Source organism: Grampus griseus, assembly GCF_964374135.1.
Source record: "Grampus griseus genome assembly, chromosome: 3".
Classification (NCBI taxonomy): domain Eukaryota; kingdom Metazoa; phylum Chordata; class Mammalia; order Artiodactyla; family Delphinidae; genus Grampus; species Grampus griseus.
The window spans coordinates 6273340-6300814 of record NC_139019.1 but is presented as its reverse complement, the minus strand read 5'-3'; the positions used below and the strand labels follow the sequence as shown (position 1 = coordinate 6300814).

The following is a 27475-nucleotide window of genomic DNA, read 5'->3' as shown; positions in this document are numbered from 1 at the left end:
GATCACATCCCTGATCCTGATCCAAAGCCTCCGTCTCCAACCTCAAGAGATCTGCTTACAACTCCTGCATTATTTTTCACGGAGGGAAACTTTTAAGTATGTAGAAACGGGAACTCATTGAAGCGAATGGCATCTCAAGTCCTGGATTCCTCATCCACAAAATGCGGGGCTGACCAAGGTTATCTCTTGGGGCCCTTTCAGCTCTCAAGTTTACAATTGTGAAATGCTAACCAGTGTCTGTTGTAGAAAGCTAAGCACCTCATAAGGGGACTGATGCACAGGCGGTGAAGGAGGTCTGACAAGTGAGAACACGGGATGATGGTCCAGGATGCAGGCAAGCCAGGAGCTTGCCAGAACTGGGAGCAGGGATGCGGTGACTGCGAGCTGAATTCAGAGCGGTGAGCTTGGGGGAAGTCAAGTCGGGGCGAGGGTGGGTGTGGGATGTTCTCTGAGCAGTGGTGCCAGGACGTTGCCTTTAAGGTAACCGACATTAAATATTTATCTTGTGTTTCAGGTGCCTGAAATACTCAATGAAAAAAACAGGGCTGAGGTGAACTCACTGATGATTTTTTTTCACCTGAAAGAATACCAATCAGAATAGAAAATAGGAAACCCAAACAGCTGGCACTAGGGAAGCCAGTGGTGGAAAAGGAGGGCTCTTCAGAATTAGTTTATGAAGGTTAGGAGATTATTTCCAAAGGAGAAGTCAGCCCGAAGCACATCAGAGTCAAGGAATCACGGTGCGTGAGAAGGAATTTCAGTGCAGTGAGATGAGGGCCAGGGACCACAATTCAGTCCTTCGTACATTCATTTACACACAGAGCCCATCCCCACGCCAGGGCATCTGGAGAAAGAAGGATGAACACGGGCTCTCAGGGCACATAACTCTGCCTGAGGATGAATGGGGGAGGGTTGGTGAGACAAGGGAGGTGCTCCATGGAGCCCGATGAGTGGAGAAAGGAAAAAGAACCTCATGGAAATCAGAGAAGTCCAGCAGTGCTTACTTAGCATATGCTCTTACAAACTCGTTTATGAAGTTGGCATTCTGCTGGATTCCCTGGGAGATAGAAAGCAAGTGTAGGAAACAACCCTGGCCTTAAGGAACCTACTATATACAAGGAGAAACAGCAGTCACACTCACCAAAAAGTAAAAAAAAAATGGGGGTCAGAGAGATGTTATATGATCGAGTGTTAAATTACATGGTGCAGATCCTGAGTCCCATGGTGCTCAAAGAAGGACACATCACAAGGGCTGGTGATGCTCCTGAGAAAGTTTCTAGGAAGGCGAGCAGGTGCAGAGCCCACCCTCATGGGCAAGAACTAAGAAGTGGGCAATGGCGGGGAGGGGAGGGCCAGCACTGCTGGGAGAGCCTCGGGGAAGGTGTGGGCTAAGGTGACCGGAGGGAGAGGAGAGGCCGGGCTTCCCACAGCAATCATGATTATAACAAACACATACCCTGGCAGTTTTCTCTGAATGTGTCACTGAACACATATCTTTTTAATCAATGGGAAAAATATTGCATTTCCTTATCACTCTTATTTTCTGCCCACTTTGATGTTTCTCTACCTTTTTATCACACCCAGCAGAACAATGACCCATCGATTGTATCTACCGTGTTGCACTTTTTGTGCAACAGAGGATAATAAAGGTAAAGGTCTTGGAGGAAAAATATCTGTCAGGCCTACCTTTTCTCAACCTCCTTCACAGATGTATTTTAATTTCTTTCTTCATACGGAGAATTTAATACCGATATTAGCATTGATACTGCCTTTGGCATTTAAGTTTTCAGAAGGTGAACATCAGTTAATAGAAGATGAGTCTGGGATATTCAGCATTCTTTCATAAACTCAGTATTTAATCCCTAAGTAAGTGCAAATCAAAATAAAACCTCATACTTCTCTATGACCACTGTGGAATTTTTGTGATATACATAGGTTTCTTTTCTTCTTCAATTTAAATTTGCTGTTTGTAGAGTGACACAAGTATTACATTAAATGTCACATGTAAGAACTAAATTTTTTTTTAAAGAGACAGAAGCAAGCATTTATCATTTTGATCTTTGTTCAAAACACTATGAGAACTCATATTAATTTTTAAAAAGTTAATGCTGTTGTTTGTTGCCTAAAAATGGGTTTGTCTTAAGTGCTCTAAGAATAGGCACTCTAAAATATGCAGTGATGGAAAATAATGCTAGCTGTTTGTTGAAAATCTGTTGGTATCCTGCTAGGTCCTTACCATTTAACATCTCCAATCATCCCGAGAAGCTGTGAGGATGGTTGATGTCCAATTTCCATGTGAGGAAACTGTGGCTTGGAAAAGACTTAACCAAAGTCTCAAAGGTGATATATGTAGTTTTTGACCGAATTTGGAGGGTAGACTAGAAAGCACACTTAAAGCCTTCTGCATGACTATGTTTGATGTTGAAAGATTAAAAAAAAAATCCTTTCAGAATGTTTTAAAGAGTGAAAAGAACCTATTACTGGAATGAGAAGAATTCCTCTTTGAATTTTACCAGGATTACATCTGGACCAAGCATCACAGCTGGCCTCTGGGGGCAGACTCATTCACAGATCCTATTGATTCAAGTTTAGAAAGACCAGATGTCTTCAAGTTTGGTCTTCCTGACCACTTTGGCAAAGTACAGGCTTCCTGTGAGGAGGAGATTAAACACTAGTTCATTTGCAGTCTTGAACTTTTCTCTCTGAGACAACACAGAGTTAAGAACTTCCTAGCATCTGGTGTGTGGGTGTCAGAGTCTTGGGAAGCCCTCGGGGAGTGGGAGGAAACAGGAGCCAGGAATGTTGGACCTTGAACACCCTGAGGCACCACTGGCAGGTACAGGAGGGACCAAAAGCCATGAAAGCTTCAACAGTGAGGTCAGATTATACCAAGGCTGAGAGGGGAGACGTTATATAAGAGCAAAGCATTCCCACCAAGGCAGCAAAGTTGCTCAGGAGATTCTTTCTCCCTCCTCTGGCTCTGTTTCTTTCCTACAGCAACTTAGAGAGTGGAAAGAAATGTCAGTTTGAAACCCTAAATATATACTACATTCCCGCCACCCCCAAGACTGGATTCCTTGGAACAGAAAAAGAGAAGGATGGCTACTTAGACACAGTGGTAGAATATGCTTTAATTAGAACAGGGTTTGGATTTCCAGTGGAACCACAAATGACCGTTCCTCTTCTGAAAACCTGAGAAACAGCTGCAGAAGTCTTTTGGGAGACAGGAAGAGAAAGGGTGGAGTCTGTGTGCTTTTCCACCCAAGGAAAATCTGAACATAGAAAGTCAGGCTCCCTTGTATGTTAAGAATTCCTTGTATCTTAGAACTTGACAAGGATTCCCGTGGTCAACAGTTACTCAATCTTCACTACAACCTACAAGGTCTTCAGGGGATTTTTAAGAGACTCAAGATACCATGTGTGTATTCGAGGAAATCAGAAACAACAGTTTCACTTTTGGAAGAGTTTCCAATCCAATTGGAAACATCTAAACTATGATTTAGCAAACAAAACCCACAAAAGTTTGCAAAGGTACAAGGCAGAGGAGGCAGTGTCTACTTTCCAGAGGTAGGGACATGCTTTGGAATCTCAACCCTTTTTGGCCAAGTGATTTCACATATCCAACTAGAATGCACCCAATGCTTGGAGTCTGGTTCATAGTGGCCTCTCCTGTTTCAACTCACCTCGGATGAACAAAATGAAACCTTGACTGTCTTTTGGCACTCCTATCTCATTGTTGGCTTTTTTTTTTTTTTTTTTGCTGTATGCGGGCCTCTCACTGTTGTGGCCTCGCCCATTGTGGAGTACAGGCTCGGGACGTGCAGGTTCAGTGGCCATGGCTCACGGGCCCAGCTGCTCCGCGGCATGTGAGATCCTCCCGGATCGGGGCACGAACCCGTGTCCCCTGCATCGGCAGGCAGACTCTCAACCACTGCGCTGCCAGGGAAGCCCTCATTGTTGGCTTTCTTAGGGTGCTCTCATGGAGCTAGGGTCACCCAGCAACACTTGCTTTAGACTCAAGAATACAGTGAGATTTAATTCTTATATCCTGAACTAGCATTTAAACCATAAGTGCTGACAATGACTAGTTTTAAATTAAAGCACTAAGAGTTATTTTTACATTTGCTATTTTCATATTTTCCAAAACTTTATACCTTAAAAGTTGACATTAAAGACACATTTGGTTTACATTTTAATTCTCCCGGTCATTAAAAGCCTCCTATTACACTAGTATTTGCTGCTATAAATACTCTGAAAACTTAGAGGAGATAAAAAAATGTTGACAGAAACAAATAAACATAAATACAATTTTATAGCATGATAGCCAACATTTCAAGTAACCTTCAGATTAGTGTCTTGGCTGTGCATGGGCTGCCTCAGTTTATACTCTGGGCTGTTGACATGAAGAGTCCATATTTCTCTACTTGGATGTATATCTCCTGAAACAGTAAATCAACAAGCTCCCTGTCTTGAGGAAGAAATCAGTTTTCATTCAATGAGCACACTTTTCAAAGAAGTTCCATATTTGAAGTACCTACCAAAAGCTGTCCAGCAAAGCAGACGAAAAGGATAAAGGCAAGCGAGAGAAATGCAGCTCCAAAGGAAATCCCGAGAATGCACGTTCTACCAGGAAACAAAAAGGAACAGGTTAGTGTGGGGATAGCTTTGATTTTTCTGGAAAGCCATCATGAATACTTTTGGATTAATTAGGGTTTCATTAAATGAGGACTTCAAACCTCCCTAATTTCTTGAGAAATGAAAATGGAGCTAAAAACAAACCAAAGATACGTCCATAGAAAAACATCTATGGTTGTGTCTGATCAACTTGCTATGACCCATTAAAACTGCCCTACAATCATCAGTTCTTCATTAAGGAAAAACCATCCTTTTATGACTTGCCTCTGCAACCAGCCCTCTCATGCCCACACCTGATCACGTCCATCTCGGTGCCCTTTTCCCTTCTGTTGATGGCAGCTGCTACCTCCAGGAGAGCCTCATCTGGTTTGCTTGGAAACACTGAGTCCTCACCCTCCCCAGGACAATCCAACCAGATACAATTTCCTTCAAGACTGATGCAGCTAAATGTTTACTGAGGTTGTCCAAAGATTTCACAGACCGTGACCTTTACAATCTTGCATGAGCCAATGAACACACAAGCTTCCTGTGATCATGTGAAAAATGTGCCCACTGAGTTACAGGTTCTGCCACCGACAGGTTACAGTTAGATAAATGTGGCCATAAGAATTGTATGCATTTCCGAGAGGTCCTTTAAATAATTAAAAAATTCAAGGCCTCTTAAAACGTCATGTAATCCAAAGGAAGCAGTGTTTGGGGTATTAAAAAAGATGAGCCATAATGAATAATTGGATGAAATTCAGATGCAGCATCCAAAGAGAGGTCAGTGATACCTGAAGCCACAATGGAAGCTCTTGCTAATGAGGTTGGCTAGAGATACAGAAGAGACAGAAAAACTGGCACTGAGAAGAGTACGGGCACTCTGAAAGTAAATCCACTGAAAGGAAGACTCAGATGTAAACCAGCAACAAGCTGAAATGCCCAGTGAGTGCACAGCTGTGAGCCCCTCGGGGAGGGAAAAGAGGCAAGTAATCAGTGAACTGAGTAATCCCCTCAAGCCATCAGGATGGGAAGGGTCCGCTCAGCTCAGACTCAGACACCTACTCTATCTTGAGAGATGATTACACATCAAGCAAGATCTACAAAACCTGGACTTCAAACCACTATGCACTTGAACCTGACCTAATGATATATTTATGAGGTACTGAGTTAGCTCCTAGACATGGTGCACAATGCTTTCAAATACCTGGCCTGATAATGACATTTGTTCACATCTTATGAGTAACAATAAGTGTCTGCTAGGAAGGTGTATATATACCAAATACACCTGTTTGTTGACTAGTCTCATGGCCAGGCCCATGCTGGGCTGGAATGGTGCAAAGACGAGTACAATGTCATCCCTGTTTTGAGTGGTTCACAGCCTAGGAAAGGGAAGCACCGTATGCCTCCTTATTTCCCTATCCCAAACACCCCTTTTTTTCAGACATCACTCCTTAGAAGCCAAAATCTCAGCATCTCCCCATCACAGACTCTCAGAGCTTCCTATTAGCCAGGCAGTGTGGAGGGAGGGAGTGTACGGAGGGCTCTCGTTACTCCTGTGACCCAGGAGAGACACAGGAACTCATCTGCTAAACTCCCATTTGCCGTCTTTCTCATGCATCCTTATAAGAGAGCTCTGATGGGTTTTCTTTGCCTCTGTGCTCTCTTGGTTCCTTGTTGGTGTCAAGGTGATGCCAGCTGCATAAGGTTGACTTCAGAAACATTATAGCTTTCTCTTAGGTCTGAAACTGTTTATTTTTTATTTTTTGGACACACCTTGCGGCTTGCAGGATCTTAGTTCGAACCTGTGCCCCCTGCAGTGAAAGTGCGGAGTCCTAACCACTGGATCGCCAGGGAATTCAGGTCTGAAACTGCTTAAATACGACTGATCTCTTCTTGAAGGTTTGGTAAGTCTCAGCTATAAAACCATCTGCTGATAGTGAGGGTGATGGTGATGGGGTGATGACATGATAATATGATGACAGGATATTGACTATGTATGTGTCAAGCACTGTTTTAAAGGCTTTATATGTATGTGTAATCCTGGACAGCAGTTATTGTTATTACCTCATTTTACCAAAGAGAAACAGATGCCCAGAGAAGTTGAGAAACTTGCCTAAAGTTACACCCCTACCAAGTGGTACAGTCAGGGTGCACACAGTTGATTAGTTTTCTAATCCACATAGTTGTATTCCTGACCCCCTCTCTGTTTTTGGAGTAGACATGTCACATTTCTGTCATGTTTACTGGTTCAACTTTCCCGGAAAATTATCCATTTCATTAGATTTTTGAATATGAAATAATCTCCTCAATATTCTCTTATAATTTTAGAAGTAGCCATATTTGAAGCGATTTCTTCTTGTCCTTAAGGTTATTTTTCTTATTCTCTCTAGATCAAACTTTTGAAGCTTTGCATGTTTGTTGAACTTCTCAAAGAATGAACTTTTGGTTTATAATTAAGGTCTATGCTTTCTGATCATTTTCTATGTTATTGGTTTCTGATTTAACATAAAAAAAACCCTTCCTCCTTCTTTATTTAAACTTTCATTGTTCTTTTTTCTTGATTGTCATTTACTGCCAATATTTTGTATTTTCTAATAAATGCATTTAAGGACATAAATATTCCTGTAATTACTGCTTTAGCCAAATCCCCCAGTTTTTGATTTATAGCTACTCATTGCCATTATTTTCTAAAAAGCCTATAATTTCAATTTCCATTTCCTTTTAATACAAGAGTAATTACACAAGGAGCTTATTTTTGGTCTGTCCTTGTTATTTCTAATTTCATTAGGTTTGATCAGAGACTGTGGTCTCTGTTATTTCTACTTTGACAATTTCTTTTTCTTCTGTGATGTGATAAATACGTTCTATTTCTATTACGTCTTATGAATGTCTAAAAATGATATGTATTTATATTCTCTTTTTGCTGGAAACAAAGCATGTTCTTTCAATATATCTATTGTCAGAGCCTGATGAGTTAGTTAGATCCCCAGTGGGCTGACTTACTGTCTCAATTTGGTCTGTCAATTTTAGAATGTATTAATATTTCCAACTAAGATTGTGGGTTTGTAAATACATCTGAACATTTTAATAGTGTCTGTTTATTTCAGAGAGATGCTGTAGTGCATAAAGATTTATGATTCTTAACTTTTCTTGGTGACTGTACTGTAATATGTCTCTTTTTTCATGCTAAATGCCTTTCACTTGAACTCTATATTGTCAGAAATTTATATTATTGCAGCTTTCCTATTTCTTGTAAGCTGGTTCCTGAAATAACTCTTTTCCATCCTTTATTTCCAACATTTCTCTATCTTTTAATTTTAGCTAGATCTTTTAAAGGTGGCACAGAAGTGGCCTTTGGCTTGTAGCCTCAATCTTTGAGTGTCTTTCCAAGAACAGGACACTTTCATCCATTCACAATTATGAAATTTGTTAGTATTTGACCAGTTCTTTCTATCTTATTTTCTTAAAATGTTTGGTAAAATTCACACAGAAATCACTTGAGTAAAAAAAAAAAATTAATACAGTTAATAGATAAATACCCATTTAAATTTTGATTACATGCACATCAGTTTTGATAAGTTGTATATTGAATGAATTTTCGCATTTTATCTAAATTGTAGATATTTTTGGCCTTGAGTAGTTCATAACATTCCATATTTATCTTGTTAAAGTCTGTAGGATCTGTAGTAAATCCCACTTTATTCCTTATATTATTAGCTTGGGTGGTTTGTGATTACTTTTCTTTTCTTCTTGATCAGTCTTGCTAGTGGTTAGGCATTTAAAATAAATTTTAAAGAACCAACTTTTAGCCAAAAGTTGGTTGCTTTTTCTGTTGGTTGTTTTCTGTTTTACTGATTTCTTCTTTAGTATATATTCCCTTCTAGTCACTGGATTTGTTCATCTTTTTCTGGTTTCCTATGTTGGAAATGTAAACAACTGACTTTAACTTTCTTTTATTTCACATATAAGTGTTTTAAAGCTCTCTAAATCCTCTCTAAATTAGTGCTATAGAAACAGTCCACACATTTTACTTTGATATACCAAACATTTTCTACTTTGTCTTGATTTTTTAATTTGACTCATAGGTTATTCAGAAGTATATAGTTTAACATTGAAATAGCTGGGATTATTTTTAGATATTCTATTGTTTTCAATTTCTAAGTTGGCGTTGGTATAGTTAGGTATGTCTGTAAGTTTTTCATCTTTTCATATTTATTTCAATCTTTTCAAATTTGTTGAGATGATTTTATTTTATATCTTGGTCAATGTTCCATGTACAGTTTAAAATAACATGTATTTTACTGTTGGACTTAGTGTTCTATGAATGCCAATTCATAGGTTGACAATCTTGCTCAGCTTTTCAATATCCTTATATATAGTAAGATATAAAAGGGATACTAAATATCTAAATCTGATTATTGATTTGTCTAATTCTCTCTTTTTTTTTTCAGGTTTTTTCCTTTCAAGTATTTTATAGCTGTGTTTTAAGTATACGCCATTTAATGATTTTATGTTTTCTGACAAACTGAACTTTTCCTCAATTTTCTATTGTTGCTCTTTATCTCTGTTAACACTTCTTGCCTTCATGTCTACTTTGTCTGATATCAACATATGTACAGTAACTTTCTTATGCTTACTGTTTATATGATCTCTATTTTCCATCTTTTTAACTCTAACCTAACTTCCTTCTGTATTTAAAGAGCATCTCTTGTAGACAGTACGTGGCTTTGTCATGCTTTTATTTGGAGTGTTTAGTCCTTATACATTTAATAATAAACCTATCATATTACCATCTCTTGTCTATTGTCCTACTGCTTGGCTTGTATGGTGTGGTCCATTATATTTGTCGATATTCTTTATTTTAAATCTGCCATTTTACTATTTGTTCTCTATTTGTCTCGTGTCTTTTTGGTTCTGTTTCTCCCTTTTTGCCATTTTTCATTAATCTAATATTTTCATAGGACTTTTAATTTCTTCTATTGATTTTTTAGCTATATCTTTTTGTACTTTTTAGTGATTGCCCAAGAAATAAAATATACATGATTAATTTATCAGAAGTTACTTAGCATTAATATTGCATCACTTTGAAAATACATAAGGTCCTGACAACAATACAATCCCGCTCTTCTCTGCATCTTAATTCTCAGTGTAGTTCTTATTTTTGCATTAAATGATCAGCAGTCTTTTAGAAAAAATAATACAATATAAGGGTCGAGTCTTTTATACTCTTACATATTAAGCATGTTCTGCTCTTCATTTCCTCCTGTAGATTCAAGTTTGCCTCTGGTATCATCTCAATTCAGCTTGAAGAACTTCCATTAGCACTTCTTATACTATAGGTTTGCTGGTAATGAATTCCTCTAGCTTTCTTTCATTTGCAAAATATCTTTCATCTCATTTTTAAGAAAAGGAATATTTTTACTGAATATTTAATTCAGGATTGACTATGCTTATATCAGTGGTTCTGATAAGAAGTCAGCCAATATTTCCATCACTGATGCCTTGTATGAAATGTCTTTTTTCCTCTGGCTTCATTTACAGTTTTTTTTTTCTTTCTTTTTTTCTTTGGCTTCAACAGTTTGAGTATAACACACCACATGTAGTGCTATTTATATTTATTCCCCTTGCTGTTCACAGAGGTTCTTGCCTTTGGAGGCTAATGCATTTCAACAAATTTGGGAAAATTCATCACTAAGTGTGCTGGTAATTTCCTGTTTGTTTTCAAACACTTTTCCATTCCATCTCCTACAAACTCCATTTTCCAGACTCTTTGCCAACTGGTTCTAACAAGGTTTGGCCAATGGGAAGTAGCAGGGAATGACTGGAAGGGGGAAGGAGGAAGCATGGGTATCTCTCCTTACTCTCTATGTAGCAGCCATTCTCTGAACGGGCTGCAACTCCTGCTGTCTCTGAGGTTCCAGATCCCTATCGGGGAAAAATCCTGCATGGTCATGGTTCTAGCCTCTGCAGGCAAGTCCAGGATCCTGCATTTCTGGTGATACCACGTCCCTCCTGTGTCCTTTCAAACCTAGGGTGGTAGCAGATTCCTCCCTTGCTCACCACTTGGTTGCTTTCCTGTTTCGTTTCTCAGCTTTCCCCTCATTCTGTAAGCACTTCACTTTATTAAATTCCCATGGTGAAATACCTGAGGCCATTTCTGTTCTCTTTACAGGACTCTAATCCTTTAACTCAAGTTTTTTTTCTAGGTATTATGATAGCATTAGTGGTTAGATGGAAACTTAGGAATAATTAAAATCAGTTACTTCAACTTTCTTCCTTTTCCCTTTGAAAAAGAGCCAACCATTCAGTTTTAATTAGAAGTATGGAGACAATATCTATATATTCCATAGGATATGCCATAGCTGAATTTCCTTACGAATGGATGAGTGATAATGGATTATACTGGCCTTTAATTACACAAATCTCAACAGATTTAATGATAGTTATCATGGTTTAATCTATATTCAAATCATATGACTTATTTTGTGAATCAGAATTTAAATAAAAGATTCATGTACTATAGTGAGTTTCATAGGCTCTTGTTTTCTAAAGTGCATTTCAATGTTCGTTGTTAGGAATAATTATTCCACCATGAAGATGCTTGATAGAAATCCTGGACATTCTGGAATTGGGTCAAACAGCTATATTAGAGCCTAAGAAAACAATAAGCGTGTTAAAATTTGACTCCCACATTTTATAATAATCCACTGGATACAGTGAACAGTATCTGGTGATATATTTTCCTTAATGTATCTGATGACCCCTACTTTGCTTCTTCTCAAACGTCAGAATCCATTAAAGGGGGACGAGAGGTAGATAAAGGAAAACAGTGGTCCTGATATGATGAACTATCTGTGTTTTGGTGGAATGGATGACAAATGCTCATTAAAGCAGGAATGAGTATTCTTAAAAGTATGTTATGACACAAACTATCAAACGTGACTCAATAAGAAATAGAAAATCTGAATAGGCCTATAAAAGTAAAGAAACTGAATTAGTAATTAAAACATAAAACAAAAATAAAAACTACTCACAAAGAAAAGCTCACGCACAGATGGCTTCACTGGTGAGTTCAACAAAACACTTAAGGAAGGATTAATACCACCTTTTCACAAACTCTTCCAGAAAATAAAGGGGACAGAACAGTTACTAAGTGGTTCTATGAGGCCAGTGTCACTTTGATACTAATACCAGACGAGGACAGCACAAGAAAACGAAACTAGAGACCAATATCTCTTATGAACATAGATACAAAAATCCTTGTCAAAATATTAGCAAACTGAATCTAGTCACATATAAAAAGGATTATATACCGTGACCAAGTGGGATTTATCTGAGAAAGGCAAGGTTGGTTTCATATCTGAAAATCAATTAATGTGATACACTGTATTAATAGAATAAAGGAAAGATAACCTACATGATCATCTCAATAGCTCAGTATAACAAAGTCCAACACCCTTTTATTATAAAAACACTCAACAGACTATAATCAAAGGGATTTCCTTTATCCTGATAAAAGGCATCTTTGAAAAACACACAGGTAACATCATACTTAACAATGAAAGACTGGATGCTTTCCTCCCAAGATCGTACGTGTGCCATGGCTACTTCTATGGAATGTTATACTGGAGGTTCTAGCCAGGGAAATTAGGCAGGAAAATGAAATAAAAGGCATTAGATTGGAGAGGAAGAAGTACAACTATCTCTCTGTGTAGTTGATATGATCTTGTATGCAGAACATGATGTCACAACCTGAGATCCAGACCTAGAGTGGCTCACATTCGGGGTGACCTGCTCCACCGGGGTGGGCTGTCCAGTGCTCCAGTCCAGACATTGACATTCTTGTCTGGTTGAATGTAACTTTCATCCCAGAGAACAAGAACTACCCTAAGGCAAATTCATGGTTGGTCAAAAGCTCTTAAATATAACCATTTATCCTGCCTGTTCTATCAAAAGCGTGTTCAGGCTCATTAAGCATGGATACAGTGAACAGTATCTGGTTGTTTGTGTAATGCAATCAATTTTAATTAACATTCTGGTTGCAAAATTTTTTTTCAAAAACAAACAGGCATAATTGATTTATATACTCACTGTAAAGCAAACTTGACTCTCCCCTGTCAGGAGGCAAGAAAAATTACACTTCTTAGTGGTAATTTTTGACTTGGACACTTTAATACAGTGTATTGTTACAGTATATGGAAAAGGCTGATTTGAGACAAGGTCTTTGCTCCTTCTGGTTTTCTGCCGGTTAGTTTATCGCTTACAGGTGGTCCTGATGGAGATGCGGATGCACTTTTGATGACAGGAAAAATGCAGCAGAGAGATACATCCTTCCCCCCAAATCTAAGAGTTATATTAATTATAAACCACTTCTATGGGTACATAACGGTGTCTTTCTCTGGAATTCTGTTTAATGTGATGACTTTCGTATCCCTTCTCCCTCTGTGCCCTCAGCTTCCTCCCCCTGAGAATGATGCAGATTCTCTCATCAAAGCTCTGTTTACGTCTGTTACATGGTATTTAGCAAGGATAATAAGAACCAAAGGAAAAAAAAAAAACTTTAACTGTACATTAGCATGAAATAATAAAAATCCCCCCCTCTTTAAGTGATAGGTGATAGAACCTCAAAATGAAAGGTTCTTTGTTAAACGAAAGAATCGAAGAATGAAAAGGAGAAAAGGCATTTAAATATTCATCACCATTACAGATTATTGCAGCCTTTCTCCGATAATAGGACTTAGCAGCTTTGAGATGTTCCGCCCACTTGAAAGTCCTGTGAGGCTGGAAAGGGAAAAGGAGTTACATTTGGCAGAGATAAGAGCTTCCACTTCATGCCAACAATAAGGGCTGAAGACCTGAATTTTCCGAAGGTCTGCGGTGTTCTCTTTCTACACTCACTCCTTAGGTGAGCTCATCACCTCCCAGGGATATAAATACTACCTACGCGCTGATTCTTCCAAATTATGACTCCAGCTCTGACTCTTTCCATGAGCCACTGGCTCACATACACCCTCCCCTCCCCACCATGAAGCCCCACCACCTGGACACTTAATATGCACACACATGCCTTTGATGCTCAGAGCTGAGCCTTTCATTCTATGCTCCTCTCTGACTTGTTCCTTCCTCTGGCGTCTCCCTCTCTGTAAATGGCTGCCCAATTTTTCCATTTGCTCAGGCCGAAAACAAAAAACAAAACAATCCACAGAACTTAGCTTTCTCTTATTCTTCATCTCCAATCTAATAGCAAGAGTTTCCTCATCGCTCTTCATAACACATCTCAGAATTTGATCACTTTTTACACCTCCACTGCTACTCAAGTGCAAACCATCATCTTCCTTGGTCTTCCTCTCTCCCTCTTCCGGAACAGCAAGAACAATACCCCAAGCACAGCCACAGCATGTCCTCAGCTGAGAACCTTCCAGGGCTTCTCATCACACTCAGCATTCAATCCGAAGTTCTCCAGTAGCCTGTGAAGGTCACCACGACCTGCCCGTCTCACTGCTCCTGTGATCCCATCTCCATACTCTCTCAGGGCTTACTCTGCTCCTGCCATCCTGCCTCCTTGCTGGTCCTTGAACACACCTGTGACTTCCATCATCTAGAATGTTCTTCTGCCAGATATCCACGTAATTCTCATTTCAATTCATTCAGACTTCTCTTCAATATCACTCAATCAGTGATGCCTTCCCTGACAGCCCTCATCTGAATTACCACCTTCCCTCACTCTATAGTAGCCTACTCTTTTAACTTTTCTTAAAGCTTATTACAACTGAATTAATATGTATTTGTTTATTACATTAGTGTTGTGCCTCCTAATAGAATGTAAGCTGTATGAGAGAAAGGACTTTTGGGGGGTTACTTACTGCTGCTTCCCCAGCATCTCGAACTATGCCTGGTATACGATAGCTTGATAAACAGCTGTAGAGTGATTCCACAAATGATGGACAGAATGTATGTATGAATTTCTCTTATGGATTTCTATTTTTATTACAAATGCTCAGAATATTGCCCAGATACAAAGTAAAAGTATAATGGCCTGTTTCATTGAGTAAAAACGTATTCAGCTCCCTTTTTATTGTTATTGTCCTTCAAATCTTACTGTATCAGTGACATATAGGTAATCACAACTAAAATCACCTTTCATTCCTGGAGAGATTACTGGTTTTCATGAAATCCATTTTTTCCTGATAATAGAGTTTCCAGATGGGCACCCTGTTACACAGACTAAAGGCTACACTTTCCAGCCTCCCTTGCAGCTAGGTTTGCACATGTGACTAAGATCTCAGTCTTGAGTTATAGACCAAAGTGTCATGAGGTAGTTTCTTGGAGGCATCCGCAGAGACTCAGTTATAAATGCTTTTGCCTTCTGCTTCTGGGTCTGTTCCTCCATCTTGTTGCTCAGAATGCAGATGCTGCCATCTTAGAAATGAAGATGAGGACCAAACTCTAGGGAAAGCAGAGCTGTGTGCTGGAGGGAACCAGGACTCCCAAGGAATCTGAGGGACCTCGGGCCTTTGATTATGGAGAAGGAATAAAACTTCTAACTTATATTCAAGCTACTAACTGTGAGGCATTTCCTTACTTTCAGGTGACCTGAATCCAGAGTTGAATATTGTTCATCTCAGTAAAAGGTACCTGGTTCATTTATCTTGGACAGTGAGAATTATCTTGCTTCATTTTTTGCTTCCCTTCCCTTCCCTTCTCTTCCTTCTTTACTTTTTGCTTTGCCCAAAGATTCACATCCACTGCATCAAGGTACGCAGGGAGCAAATTACCTTCATGGTATCCGATATGGGGGCCAACCAATTTGGTTGCCCACCAAAGAAAACTGCCTTCACAAAAGTTGTTCTCCACCATTTCTGTTTAGAAAACCAAGCCTTCTTTCAATGGACATGAACGATTCTACCATTAAACTTTCTCCTATTTTTTTCCCCTTTTTGAAGATAACAAAATAAAAGCAACTCTTTCGAAATGATTATTAAATCATTAATGAGCATTGATTATTAACATGAGTAACAGAATGCATATTAAAGAATCTCAGTGGAAATAATAGAGACATTTTATATCATAATTTGCTATTAATTTTCCTTAAGGAAAATGTCATTATTCTTAATTTTGCTTGGGTAATGAAACATATGATATCTCACTGAACCTTATTAGAAAAAAAACATTCTTATTTTAATAATTGCCATGAATGGTTTAACATAATCTATTTAGTTTGGCAGACAATATGAATGAAACTACTAAAAAATGTAAAAACTCATGCTCGCTCATTTCTGGTCTTTGAAGGTAGCTCACATTTCTGATAAAGTTATAGTACAAAGCTGACAGAAGTGAGAGAACAACTCCAAAAAGAGGGGCCAACTAATAATTTAATTACATCTGCTCAAATCCTGAGACTAGAGCCAGATTTGAAAATTATGGGCCCAAAAGGGATGATGTAAGGCCCCCTTTCAGGGAAACACTTCCCCTTACTGGTCCTTTCAAGGTCATAAGTTCCTCCTTAGTTATTCATTCACTCACTATTTATTCATTTACTCACTCATTTAATCATTTCTCTCCTTCCCCACCCCCCCCAAAACATGAAGCAGTTTACCAAAAGAACAAACAAAATAAAAATGTAACTCAGCATATTTAAAAACAAGCTAGGGCATATTAGAAAAAGTGAGACGCGGCATTATCTCAATAAACATGCTTCATAAAATATAACAGAATTATTATTTTTAAATGGATGCACTCAGAGCAAGGAAGAGAACACACTAGACACACAGAGGGTATTCAAAGTAGAATGCCAAGAGGCACTGACACTAAATGGCCCGGGAGGGACCAGGGGCTGATACATGCCATGGAGTGAATGTGAGATTTAATGTCAGTACAAGGTTGGTGATGCTCACAGGACTTTCTCAATGGAAAACTAGAACTGAGCTCTTGAATAAAGTCAGAAGGCATAAAGGCCTGTCCTATCAGGAAACATAAAAACTATGCCCAACAGCCTGGTAATTTTCAGGGATGCCAAGTACCTATGTAGGGTCATAAGTGGAAAAGGAATAATCTTTGACAACTGAGATCCCCAATCCTGATCCACATTAAGGGGCTAATCAAACTCACATGACCTAAGTATTTTTAAAAAATACTGTGGCTTGAACTGGTGAACCCCAGAGGTCCTGGCAGAGATACAGTGAAAACTATATCATAGTGATACCTTCAGAACTCAGAACACATGAGATCACCATGGACCTAAACCCTTGCTTTGATGAACTCACAGTTGAAATTACAGATAACAGAAGGAGACACATGACCACAAAAGAGACAATAGTGAGAGTAAATAACAGAATTCATGCACTTATGAACCATAAATAACAGAAGGAAACAAGTGATATTTTCATACAACATGTTTAAAATCTGAAAATAAATGGAAAAAAATATAAAGCATAGGCAAAATAGAGAATTATAAGAAAAACTCAGATAAAAAGTAGACTTCTTAGATATGAAAAAGTGATCTTTGAAATTATAAACTCATTGTGCATGAGGAATTCACCAGAATGCAGCACAAAGAATTAAAGAGGTGGAAACTTTGAGGAAAAATTACAGGACCTGGAGCACAGAATGAACAGCACAATGTACAATTAATAAGAGTTCTAGGAGGAAAGGACAGAGAAAAAGAGAGAAGCAATATGTGAGGTGAAACAGGCAGTCAATTGCTAAGAACTAAGCAAAGACAAGAATCCTCAGACTGAACAAAAATCACAACTAGTCACGTAGGGAAATAAGAACAAGTGCATATCTAGAAACAATACAGTAAAAATCCTGGCCACCCCCCCGCAAAAAAAAGCTGAAATGCATACAAATAGGAAAGACTGATTCCTTACAAAGGAATGTAATGGGATTGACAGAAGATATTTCCTTAGCAACAACAGAAGCTGAAATTCAATGTAATGATATCATCAAAATAGTAAGGGAAAATAAGAATTTTACACCCAAACTATTATTCAAGGGTAAATTGAAATAAAGCAGCTAAAGATATTTTAATACAAACAAAAAAAGGAGCTATTGCGACTCACAGATACTAACTAAAGGAACTAATAAAGGACACACATCAGCAAGAAGGAGTATAAACTTGTAGGAAGAAATAATGTTTACAAAGCACTGATGAACAAACAAAATGATAAAGAATGTGAGTAAGTCTAAATCAATATTGACTGTAATTACCATCTGGAACTAAAATCCTAAGAAATAATTACCTAGAAGAGACATAATGATTAACTTGATAATTTATTAAACTAAGAATATGTGTTAAAATTTCAATGGTAATCACTGAAAGAAACTATATAGGATCCCCCTTCTCTCCCCCCTGTTCTATATATATAGTAAAGGAAAAATAAGAATAAAGAAAACTTGATCAATCCTTTAGAGGTTAAGAAGGTGGGAGATTTGGGGCATGGGGAAAACCAAAGAAAAGCAAAGTAAATGAAATATAAAATAAGAGAGTAGAAGTGGGTCCACATGCATCAATAAAAGCATCAAAATACAAATGGAATAAAGTCACATTAATATACAAAAAGATATCAGATTGAATAAACAAAAAAAACCCCATAACAATAGGTACTGTTTACAGGAAGCATACCCAACCAATAACGTCCCCAAGAGCACAGAAACTTATATATAGTCAGTATGACACAGGCTCAACATTTGTGAAATCTGGATTGTGTGCAAATGCATATTTATTATATTATGTTCTGTACTTTTCTGTATCTTTGAAATATTTCAGAGTAAGAATTTTTAAAAAAAGAAAAATTAGGACATTAACGTGAAAGAAAAATGAAGGAAAAAGACTATACTATACTATACTATACTATACTGTGAGGCCGGTATAGAAAGTGCAGGTCTAAAGTCTCCAAGAAAGGCATCCGCAGACCTTACTCTGCGCCTTCTAACTGCCAACACAGAGAGGGAAATGTGACCCGTACCTATTTCACAACACTCATGCTCAAAATCCAACTTGTTGCTCAAGAGAAACACAATAATTGGTAATGATGCCTGAGGGAATGAACTTCGATGGGTTCTCATAAAACAACACAACAGAAAAGAGACAAAAAAATAAAAGCGAAGACAGAAAAGACACCAACTTGATTTTTTTTAAAGTGTAAATTCCATGGAATGTTTTTCCTGGTCCCCAGAAGTCCTTTTGTCTTCTTTGGCATCGTATTTTATAACGCTCTGGTCACTTTCTCCCCTCCCAAATAGTAGGTGATAAACCCTGTCTTAATTGTGATGTGGAAAATATGAAAATACTCATCCAATAGGAAGATGTAGAAAAATGAATGAAGGTCTCTACTTTAGAGTATAAATAAGGGCTCATTCCCCTTGGTAACACTTGTTTCAACTACATCACTTTTACATGCCCTTCGGCTTTACTATTCAATAAGCCCTGTCTGTGCAGGAACAGCTGTTTCTCTCCTGTACCATGTGGCAGAGGCCTGGAACTTAGAAGAAGCTTAATTGTTAGCATTTTTTTTTTCCATTGGAAAACTGACAGGTTGACCTTGGCAAATTTCACTGAAGACTGTGTAAGTCTAGAGGAAGAACTCATTTGGCAAATGTATTTCAATGCTCATTTATGGGGGGAAAGAGGAGGAAGGGGGTGGCCAGTGGGAACCTCTTCTAAAAGGGGGCAGATAGCTTTGGGATTGTACATGTATGAATAATACGATCACTTGTTATTAATCTTTAAATGCCTTGGTATTGGCTAGTTGTCCAGAAGAACATCCTTTGGGGTATGAAGGGAAAGGCAGACCATTTCTTTCTAGTTTGCTCAGCATCTTCATGAGACTCAGCAATTCAGGTTGCCCACAAATGCTGGCTGCACCGCTGAAGTTAAATGCAATAATACAACTAACTCCAACTAGATTGAAAATGGTCGCTGTGGGCTTTACAAAAGAGATAATGATGAGTGGAAAGAAAATTTTTCTTAAATTTCTTTCCTATCCCCAATTATTGAAAGAAGGACAAGCATTTTCTTTTAGATTGTAGGATGAGAAAAAATCAGTTTCTTTAAAGAAAGTCAGTTGACTTATATTCCACTCCTTAATAAGGTATAAGAGAACGTCTACCTAGGAATCATGGAGTGATTGGGTTTTCACGAGGAGGAGGAAAAATGTGAAATCTGGTTACCCAGTTCTCTGTACCCAGGTCTCTCCTGGGAGGGGCAAGCTAGACAGTGACTCATAACACTCAGAGATGGCGGAGAGGGTGGGCTTCAGGGAGAACATGAAATCAGAATGGAGGGGTGGGCAAAGTAAGCCCAGAGCAGGTTTTGTCCTTTCAATACATAATAGTGTTGTTTGTTTATTAGAAACAACATCTGGTGATTTTGCTCTTTCTGGGTAAACTTACTGGGTTACATTTCTTAGACATGAGCATCAGAATAATATGGAAATCAAAGTAAAATGGTTAAATTTATTTTTTAAAAAATCCCTGGAAGGTCAATCAACATGTCCACTTTGAAAATTCAAAATTACTAAAACTGAGTAAGACATGGGGGCCACTTAGCTTCACAGAGCCTGAAATCACCTCCCCTGCCCGCCGTCCTCTCCCCACCCTGCCTGCCGCCCACCCATGTTACATAAGCGCTCCGTTGGAAACTGTGCATCCTCTCGTAACCCTTAGTATAACCGAGTCCAGCAGAAATACACACCCAGTGAGAATGACAACGTAGAACCGTATGTACTTACTTGGGTAAGACCAGGATCTGCACGATGAAGATGCAGAAGAATATGAGGCAGGCGCAGGTCACGTAATACTTGAAGGCTGGCAGTGCAGTGGCTCGGTACTAAGGGGGGAAAAGAAACCAGGAATGACAGGTTGTCTGAGACAAGGGCTGAAACAGTCATCCAGCAGGTACATCTAACTGTACCTGGTTCATCCGTCACACTCGTCACCTGCAGACTGTGGAGAAAGACAACCTAAGGACAGTGGCTGTTCACCTCTGGCAACGAGAGCTTCCTCTCTCCAAACGAGCTGTGAAAGCGTGACTTCAAAGACCATGACTTTCGTGAGTCGACCTGTTCAGAAACCCATGTAGAGGCAATCGAATCCCTCCAGCAAGGAGACAGAGCACCTGGCCAGAAAGACGAGTGAGTGAACTGAATGGACCAATGAACTGTGCAGGTGTCCTGCTTCTCTTGTGGGTCTAAGGTCCGAGATTGCTTGTGGAAAGCAACTGACTTTTCATATAGCCATATTTTGCTTTTGAAGAGTACTGAGGAAATGCAATATTCTCATTTTATTTATTTGTTTTAGCTTTTTATTTTATTATCGAGAGGTGGTGAGTGAAATTATAAGACAGAAGACCAACAGGCTCTGTCCTCTACGAAACATCTGTTTGCCTGTCTGGGCCTGGCTGTTGGACTCTTTCTACTTGCCCAGCATAATCAGCAATTTCACATGGCTTTCCATAACATCCAGGATCATAAACTGACCAGTGTAGCTGCCCGCCTGGGGCTGCCCTTCTTGGCTTATGCAGGAAAAGCCAGCCAACGCTGCACTCAGTCTGCCACATGTCCCCTTGACTCTGGTGATGGTGTGCCGGGCACTCTCAAGGCTTTCTGCGGACTAACTCATTTAATCCTCACAACAACTGCGTGAGGCAGGAACTATTGCTGTCTCTAGTTTTGTATGAAAAAACTTTGGACCAGAACAACTGATTAACATTCTTAGAAACACACAGCACATGGTGCAACCAGAATCTTCATCCCGCTGGACTGGCTCCCGAACCCAGGCTTCCAACCACGAGGCACTATTGCCTCTCAAACAAGGGTTCTATGATAAAATTAAAGGAAATCAAGTTTTTGTGGCAATGCTATTGAAGCCTCCTGACAATGCTGGCAGGTTGCATTAGCGTATCTGCACAAACCGTGTCCCAAGTTATGGGAAGTTAGGTGTGTATTTCTCGGGTTTAGCCTCTGGGATTTTGGTGCAGATGATGGACCTCTGGGTGGTCTGGCTTCTCTTCCTCTATGTCTTGCTGCCTTTTACCCCTCCTGCTGGCCTGAAGAGCAGGTTGGGAATAGGAGGACAAAAAGTGAGCTTAAATCTCAATGCTGTCTAAAGTCTGCCTCTGCAAATATGTACACATGGGGAATGTCAGCAAAAGCTGCATGTTTTAATAATGATCATTTTCTGTTTACTAGAATATTTCTCTGGTGACTTTTGTGACTTCATAGCCAGGATAATTTACAAAGCTGATGAAGAAGCTCTGCTACCATAATTGCTGAAATGTGATTATATTTTATGCACTCAGTTATGTCCTTAGTTTATGTGCTTTGTGCAGAGACATGACTTGGAATTTCCTTGTGGTATTAATCAAAGAAAAGAACTTCTATCAGGAAGGAAATAATTTAACATTTAAACAGCAAGTAGTCATTAGTGTCTAAGTTGCTTAATAATAATAAATTGTATCAAACATAAATTTGGTAAACTCTCTGCAGTCAAAGTCCCTGACTTAGAAGCAGAAAATTGATCTTCTTGATCACTAACTAGTACAAAAGAAAGCTTTGGTGTAATTGTAAAATCCAACCTTGATGAGTTTTGGAAAGAATGTTGATATTTTCTATGTCCATTCAATATCCATAAAACAATGAACTGAATTTTCTCAACAGAGTTTTAATACCTGTGCTGTGACTGTTGCCATTAACATAGTAGCTTCTGTTCAAACTAAAACTATAATTATATGGTTAGATGGTGCAAATTACCTCTAACCTGCTCTTTTTCTAGATCAACACACAAAAAAAGGCAAATGAATAAGGCCAACCTAGAACAGTTGTCCTTTCTGCAATAATTACTTAATTCATTTTAGCAAATCCTGGTTAAGCTTGACATGTATAAACTAAATGTCTGGTTATTTATTTGTGCCTGAAATAGCTCTACTTTAGGAGTTAAAATGTGAAAGTATTTAGATGCAACAAAACTTAAAAGTTTCTAATTCTCCCAAACAGGGGTTGAATGTAAATCTCATATTTTTATCAAAAAGTTAAAATAATTTGTGTAAAGACACTGTAAATTTGTCAGAAAGGATTCTGCTTTCTTTTAAAATCTTTTCTAAGAAAATTTCTCACTGAGAAAGCAAGATATTAACTTCTTCCCTTTCCCTTAGCTCCACATCACACAGACATCATTTACTAACAGGAGTGTTGAAAGAGGTGACTAGCCAAAGACAGAAACCTGGTAACCAGAAATGTGGTAAAACGATATATGCCTGGAAGAACCACAGGAAAAGCTAGAAAGAAATCGGATATGGTTAGAGGCAGTTTAAATGTTTCATGTAAAATGCTATGAATACAATTTCATGATGGAATTTTTAAAAAACTAATATTTTGGAAAAATGATTGATTTTGAAGAAAAAAATAGCTTACTTCTTTTTCTAGTATTTTATTGTAGAAAAGCAATGAGATTCTCTGAATGTCTTCAGACTTGAGCCATTGCCTGGAAATATAAAGAACAGACACATTATAAAACCAAACCTCCAACCAAACATCTGGAACTATTTTTTAAAAATGACTTGCATTTTTCTTTCTTCATAATGCCAAATATGGAATCTAGGTTTGTTAACAGGATATGCAAATATAATATGCTTATTCACATATTGCTCTCCTTGAAAATTCTATATTACAAACCAACTGTCAAACCAAATTGAAACTCAAGTTATCCAACTTAAATAATCAGGGAGATAAGTCATCAAAAGGACTCAAGTACGTCAATAAATTTATTCCCTGATGTCTTACTGAAACCACATGTTACTTTCATCTCCTAAAGGATCTGGTTCAGAGAAAAGCACCATTTTTCTTAGCTTATAGCAAGCAACACATCACACAGCATCAGAAATATTTAGAGTGGCTTCCAGATGTAGGCAAGAAGATTTTACTCCTTTCACACTTACTAAAAATACTTTCATTGTCATGTTTTTCATTTCTATAAAGTAAAAAAAAAGTCATGCTTGAATACAGATTTCAAAAAATGGGTACAAATACTAATATAAGAAGCAATCAGGTCAGACCACTAACAGTACATTGATGCCAACATAAACACACACATACATAATACATATATATCTCTCAGATGTTGAAAAATAAAAGGCATATGGAAGTAACATTCTTATACATTGATTGACTTTCAGAAATCTGTTTTGGGAAAGCAGTTGAGATAGAGAAAGACCTTAAAGACAAAACTCTTCTTCACTAGAACATTGTGTATAATCGCAGGTTAAACGGCCACCCTGGGTATATGACCCAGCAAGCTGGGCATATGATGCCCGGTACAGTCACACATTTTGCAGTAAAATAAACACACAGTTTATGAAATAAAGCTAAGAAAACAGAGAGATTTCACATTCTTATAGCCATGAGTACAGAAATGTAAGAAAAAATTGAAATCTATGCATCAAGAAAAATACCTAGAAATTAATACGAACAAAATAAATTACCATCTAGGCTAAGTCACTACACTGAGGAATTTTTATTTCTACTTTCTGATTTTTTTTTTAAAAAAAGACTTTTATAATTAAAATATATAATTATCTGAATTGCATATGTATATGCATGTAGTATTTACGCACGAATACCTGCATATTTATGTATATATTTCCAAGTGTATATAACTATATAGCTACACCTACATTTATATCTATACTTATATATCTATATATAGGCAGAGAGAATATATATATATATATATATATATATATACTTCTAGAGATAAAATGTTATACCTGTGAAAACAACGATCAATTCCCAAGAATTCCTAAATATAGCACTTTTCCAACCCATTGGTCATATCTCTATGGATTTTGACTAACTGCAACGTATTTGGGAGATAAAGACAAATGGGGAAGGCCTTTGACGATCCAGGAACAAAGACCAAGTGAACTGTCACACATTACCACATAATCAACAGGGACAGTCACCTCCTGATTTCAGACTCAGGTCGAAATGTACACTGAGGTTTCACATTAGGGTTGACCCAGTTAACCCAGGACACTGCCTCATTTGAGGAGGAACATCTCCAGGGCTACCTGGACAGCCATGTGCCTGGAACATCGGGACAGTTCTGAAGACGCTCACAGCACACGCACCACGATGAACTTGAGTCTCCCAGGAGACTAAACCACAGACAGTGCAATTTCAACTGTGGCCCAGAAGTCAGTCATGTATTCTAGAATGATTGCCATTAAGAGTGAGAACTTTAAAAATACTTTTGGATTCAAGGTTATAAGCTTTAGGTATCAGGAAAATAATTTTTTTTTTGATATTATGACTGCCCCAGCTGCAGAGATAGGTTATTGTTCTGTTTTATGGCACTAGTTGGAGGAATCCAAGGTTGGTTAATATTAGAAGAAGCAGAAAATAAAATTTAAGATAAATTTTAACTATACTCATTTTTTAGAACTGTGCATTCATTATGGATATCCTATGAATAATGTATGCCAGTAACTTATTAAAAAGTTTTTTTTCTTTATTACGGATGAAATTTCTATTTAAAAAATGCTCCTGGATAATATATGCTTGGAAATAAAATGCGAGCAAAATTTATAAAGTGGAGATAAAACCAGCTCCTCATTGGTTAGTGGGGCCCCCATCTTTCTAGGCTTTAGTTACCTGTCTGTCCTGCAGGTGGACAGGAAGCCCTCAAGACAAAGTCTGCCTTTCTTTGTGTCCCCAACACCTAACACAGGTTCATAAGATTTGATCCCTGGATGGATGTTTGGGGAAAGGACGGAATTCCAATTGTTGGTTCAAGGTATTTGCTCATAAGAATCTTGGCTGCAAGCAGAGTTGCTGTACAACTAATTAGCCATAAGGCCGTTTTGCCATAATAGATAAAATAACTGTTGATTCACAATTTTGGATTCATTACACTAGAAAATGATAATATATCAATCTTTGCACATCCTTCAGTGAGCAGTCATCTCTCCCACCCACCAAAACCAACAGTTTACCAAGCTATGGCAAATATATAAAGGGCAGCTAGTAACTGACAACAGTCTTCGAGAGCATTAATCATTGGCTCTTTGACTGATCTAGATACAACAGCTTGTTCTCTCCTGCCGTCTCTACCAAATTTATCATGCACTAGTAGAAGCTGGAGGCAAAAGAAGAATCCAGGTCCTATCCTCCCCCAAAAGAAATGGTTGTATAATTCTTGATGAGTACACATTTCTTTTTAAAAAGTTTTAAATTTTTATTTTATTTTTCTTAACATCTTTATTGGAGTATAATTGCTTTACAATGGTGTGTTAGTTTCTGCTTTATAACAAAGTAAATCAGCTATACATATACATATATCCCCATATCTCCTCCCGCTTGCATCTCCCTCCCACCCTCCCTATCTCATCCATCTAGGTGGTCACAAAGCACTGAGCTGATCTCCCTGTGCTATGTGGCTGCTTCCCACTAGCTATCTATTTTACATTTGGTAGTGTGTATATGTCCATGCCACTCTCTCACTTCGTCCCAGCTTACCCTTCCCCCTCCCCATGTCCCCAAGTCCATTCTCTACATCTGCATCTTTATTCCTGTCCTGCCCCTAGCTTCTTCAGAAGCTTTTTTTTTTTTTAGATTCCATATATATGTGTTAGCATACGGTATTTGTTTTTCTCTTTCTGACTTACTTCACTCTGTATGACAGACTCTAGGTCCATCCACCTCACTACAAATAACTCAATTTCGTTTCTTTTTATGGCTGAGTAATATTCCATTGTATATATGTGCCACACCTTCTTTATCCATTCTTCTGTCAAGGAACATGGTGAATTTTTTTGCCATTTGACAGTGAAGATCATGAACTAGACAGAATTGTGGTATTTGGCACAGAATTTGGCTTAGATGATTTGGTGAAATATAAGGACTGGGCACGTGATGGGACATTTCAGTACAGTCTGGATATATATCACCAGTGATATATGTTACACATATCGATAAGAAATAGCAGAGTCCCTCCTCTGTTCATTTTACTCCCAGGGGAATCTGCAGAGGCTCAGAGCAGATTTTTTTATATCGTAAAGAATGTATGTCTGATATTAGATACTGAACCCTTAGTGATCGACCTTGAGAAAGAAAGTACCATTGCTTTCTCTAAGATACACCCAAATACAACTAGAACCATGTATCTACACACATTTTAAGTGCATCTAAGTATTTTTTGCATTTTTATTTTTGCAATCGAATCTTTCAAAATTTTGTTGCTAATGTTTCATGATGTCCATTTCAATGTTTCTCTTTTATTTTCTTTATTTTATCTTTTATGGCAAAACTGTCTTAGGCCAATTAGTCCTGAGGTGAATCCCCTTGCAGCAAAGATATCTATTGTGAGACTACCAGACCCACAGCTACCCTGTGCCTTCCTTTTCCCACAGCAGGTCAGGTTTGGCCAAAGGCTTCTTCCTTGAAGCCATAAGTGATGGGCCCAATTCTTCCTCTTTTGTCCTTAGAGTTAAGGAGAGCACATCCTCCCCACAGGCCTCACGTCTCTGTTGGTTCTCTGAGGTGGCCTCAGTTCCCAATATTGATTCACAGGAAACTCAGAGATTTATAAATGTCATATGGATATTTGGAGTCAGAAAGATTTGTGTGGGAAAATAAGTTCAAATATTTTGGGGAATTGGAACTACAGACAGAGAAGAGAATGGAGAATGTGTGCAATATTCCTGGTCTCCTGACACTGTTCCTGACCCAAGTGGTCTCTGGCACAAAGAAAGTCAACCCCGCCCCTGCGCTACACAAAAAAATGATTATTAATTTATACTAAGTTGCTTTTGTGCCAGGCTGAGGCCAATAAAGGAAATTCTAAACAAGATCTTGACTTGAGC

The 27475-nt window shown here is 38.3% G+C and overlaps 1 protein-coding gene across 2 annotated transcripts in view; it reads right to left on the bottom strand.

Moving 5' to 3' along the window:
* ADCY2 (adenylate cyclase 2) overlaps window positions 1-27475 on the bottom strand; it is a gene marked incomplete at its 5' end in the record, with an annotated part of 433407 nt that overhangs the window by 82128 nt on the left and 323804 nt on the right. For both annotated transcript variants that reach the window (XM_082650879.1, XM_082650880.1), the window contains 3 exons: window positions 4539-4623; window positions 20349-20446; window positions 23028-23097. In XM_082650879.1, the coding sequence (XP_082507005.1) occupies window positions 4539-4623; window positions 20349-20446; window positions 23028-23097 (253 nt within the window). The remainder of the gene's footprint in view (window positions 1-4538; window positions 4624-20348; window positions 20447-23027; window positions 23098-27475) is intronic.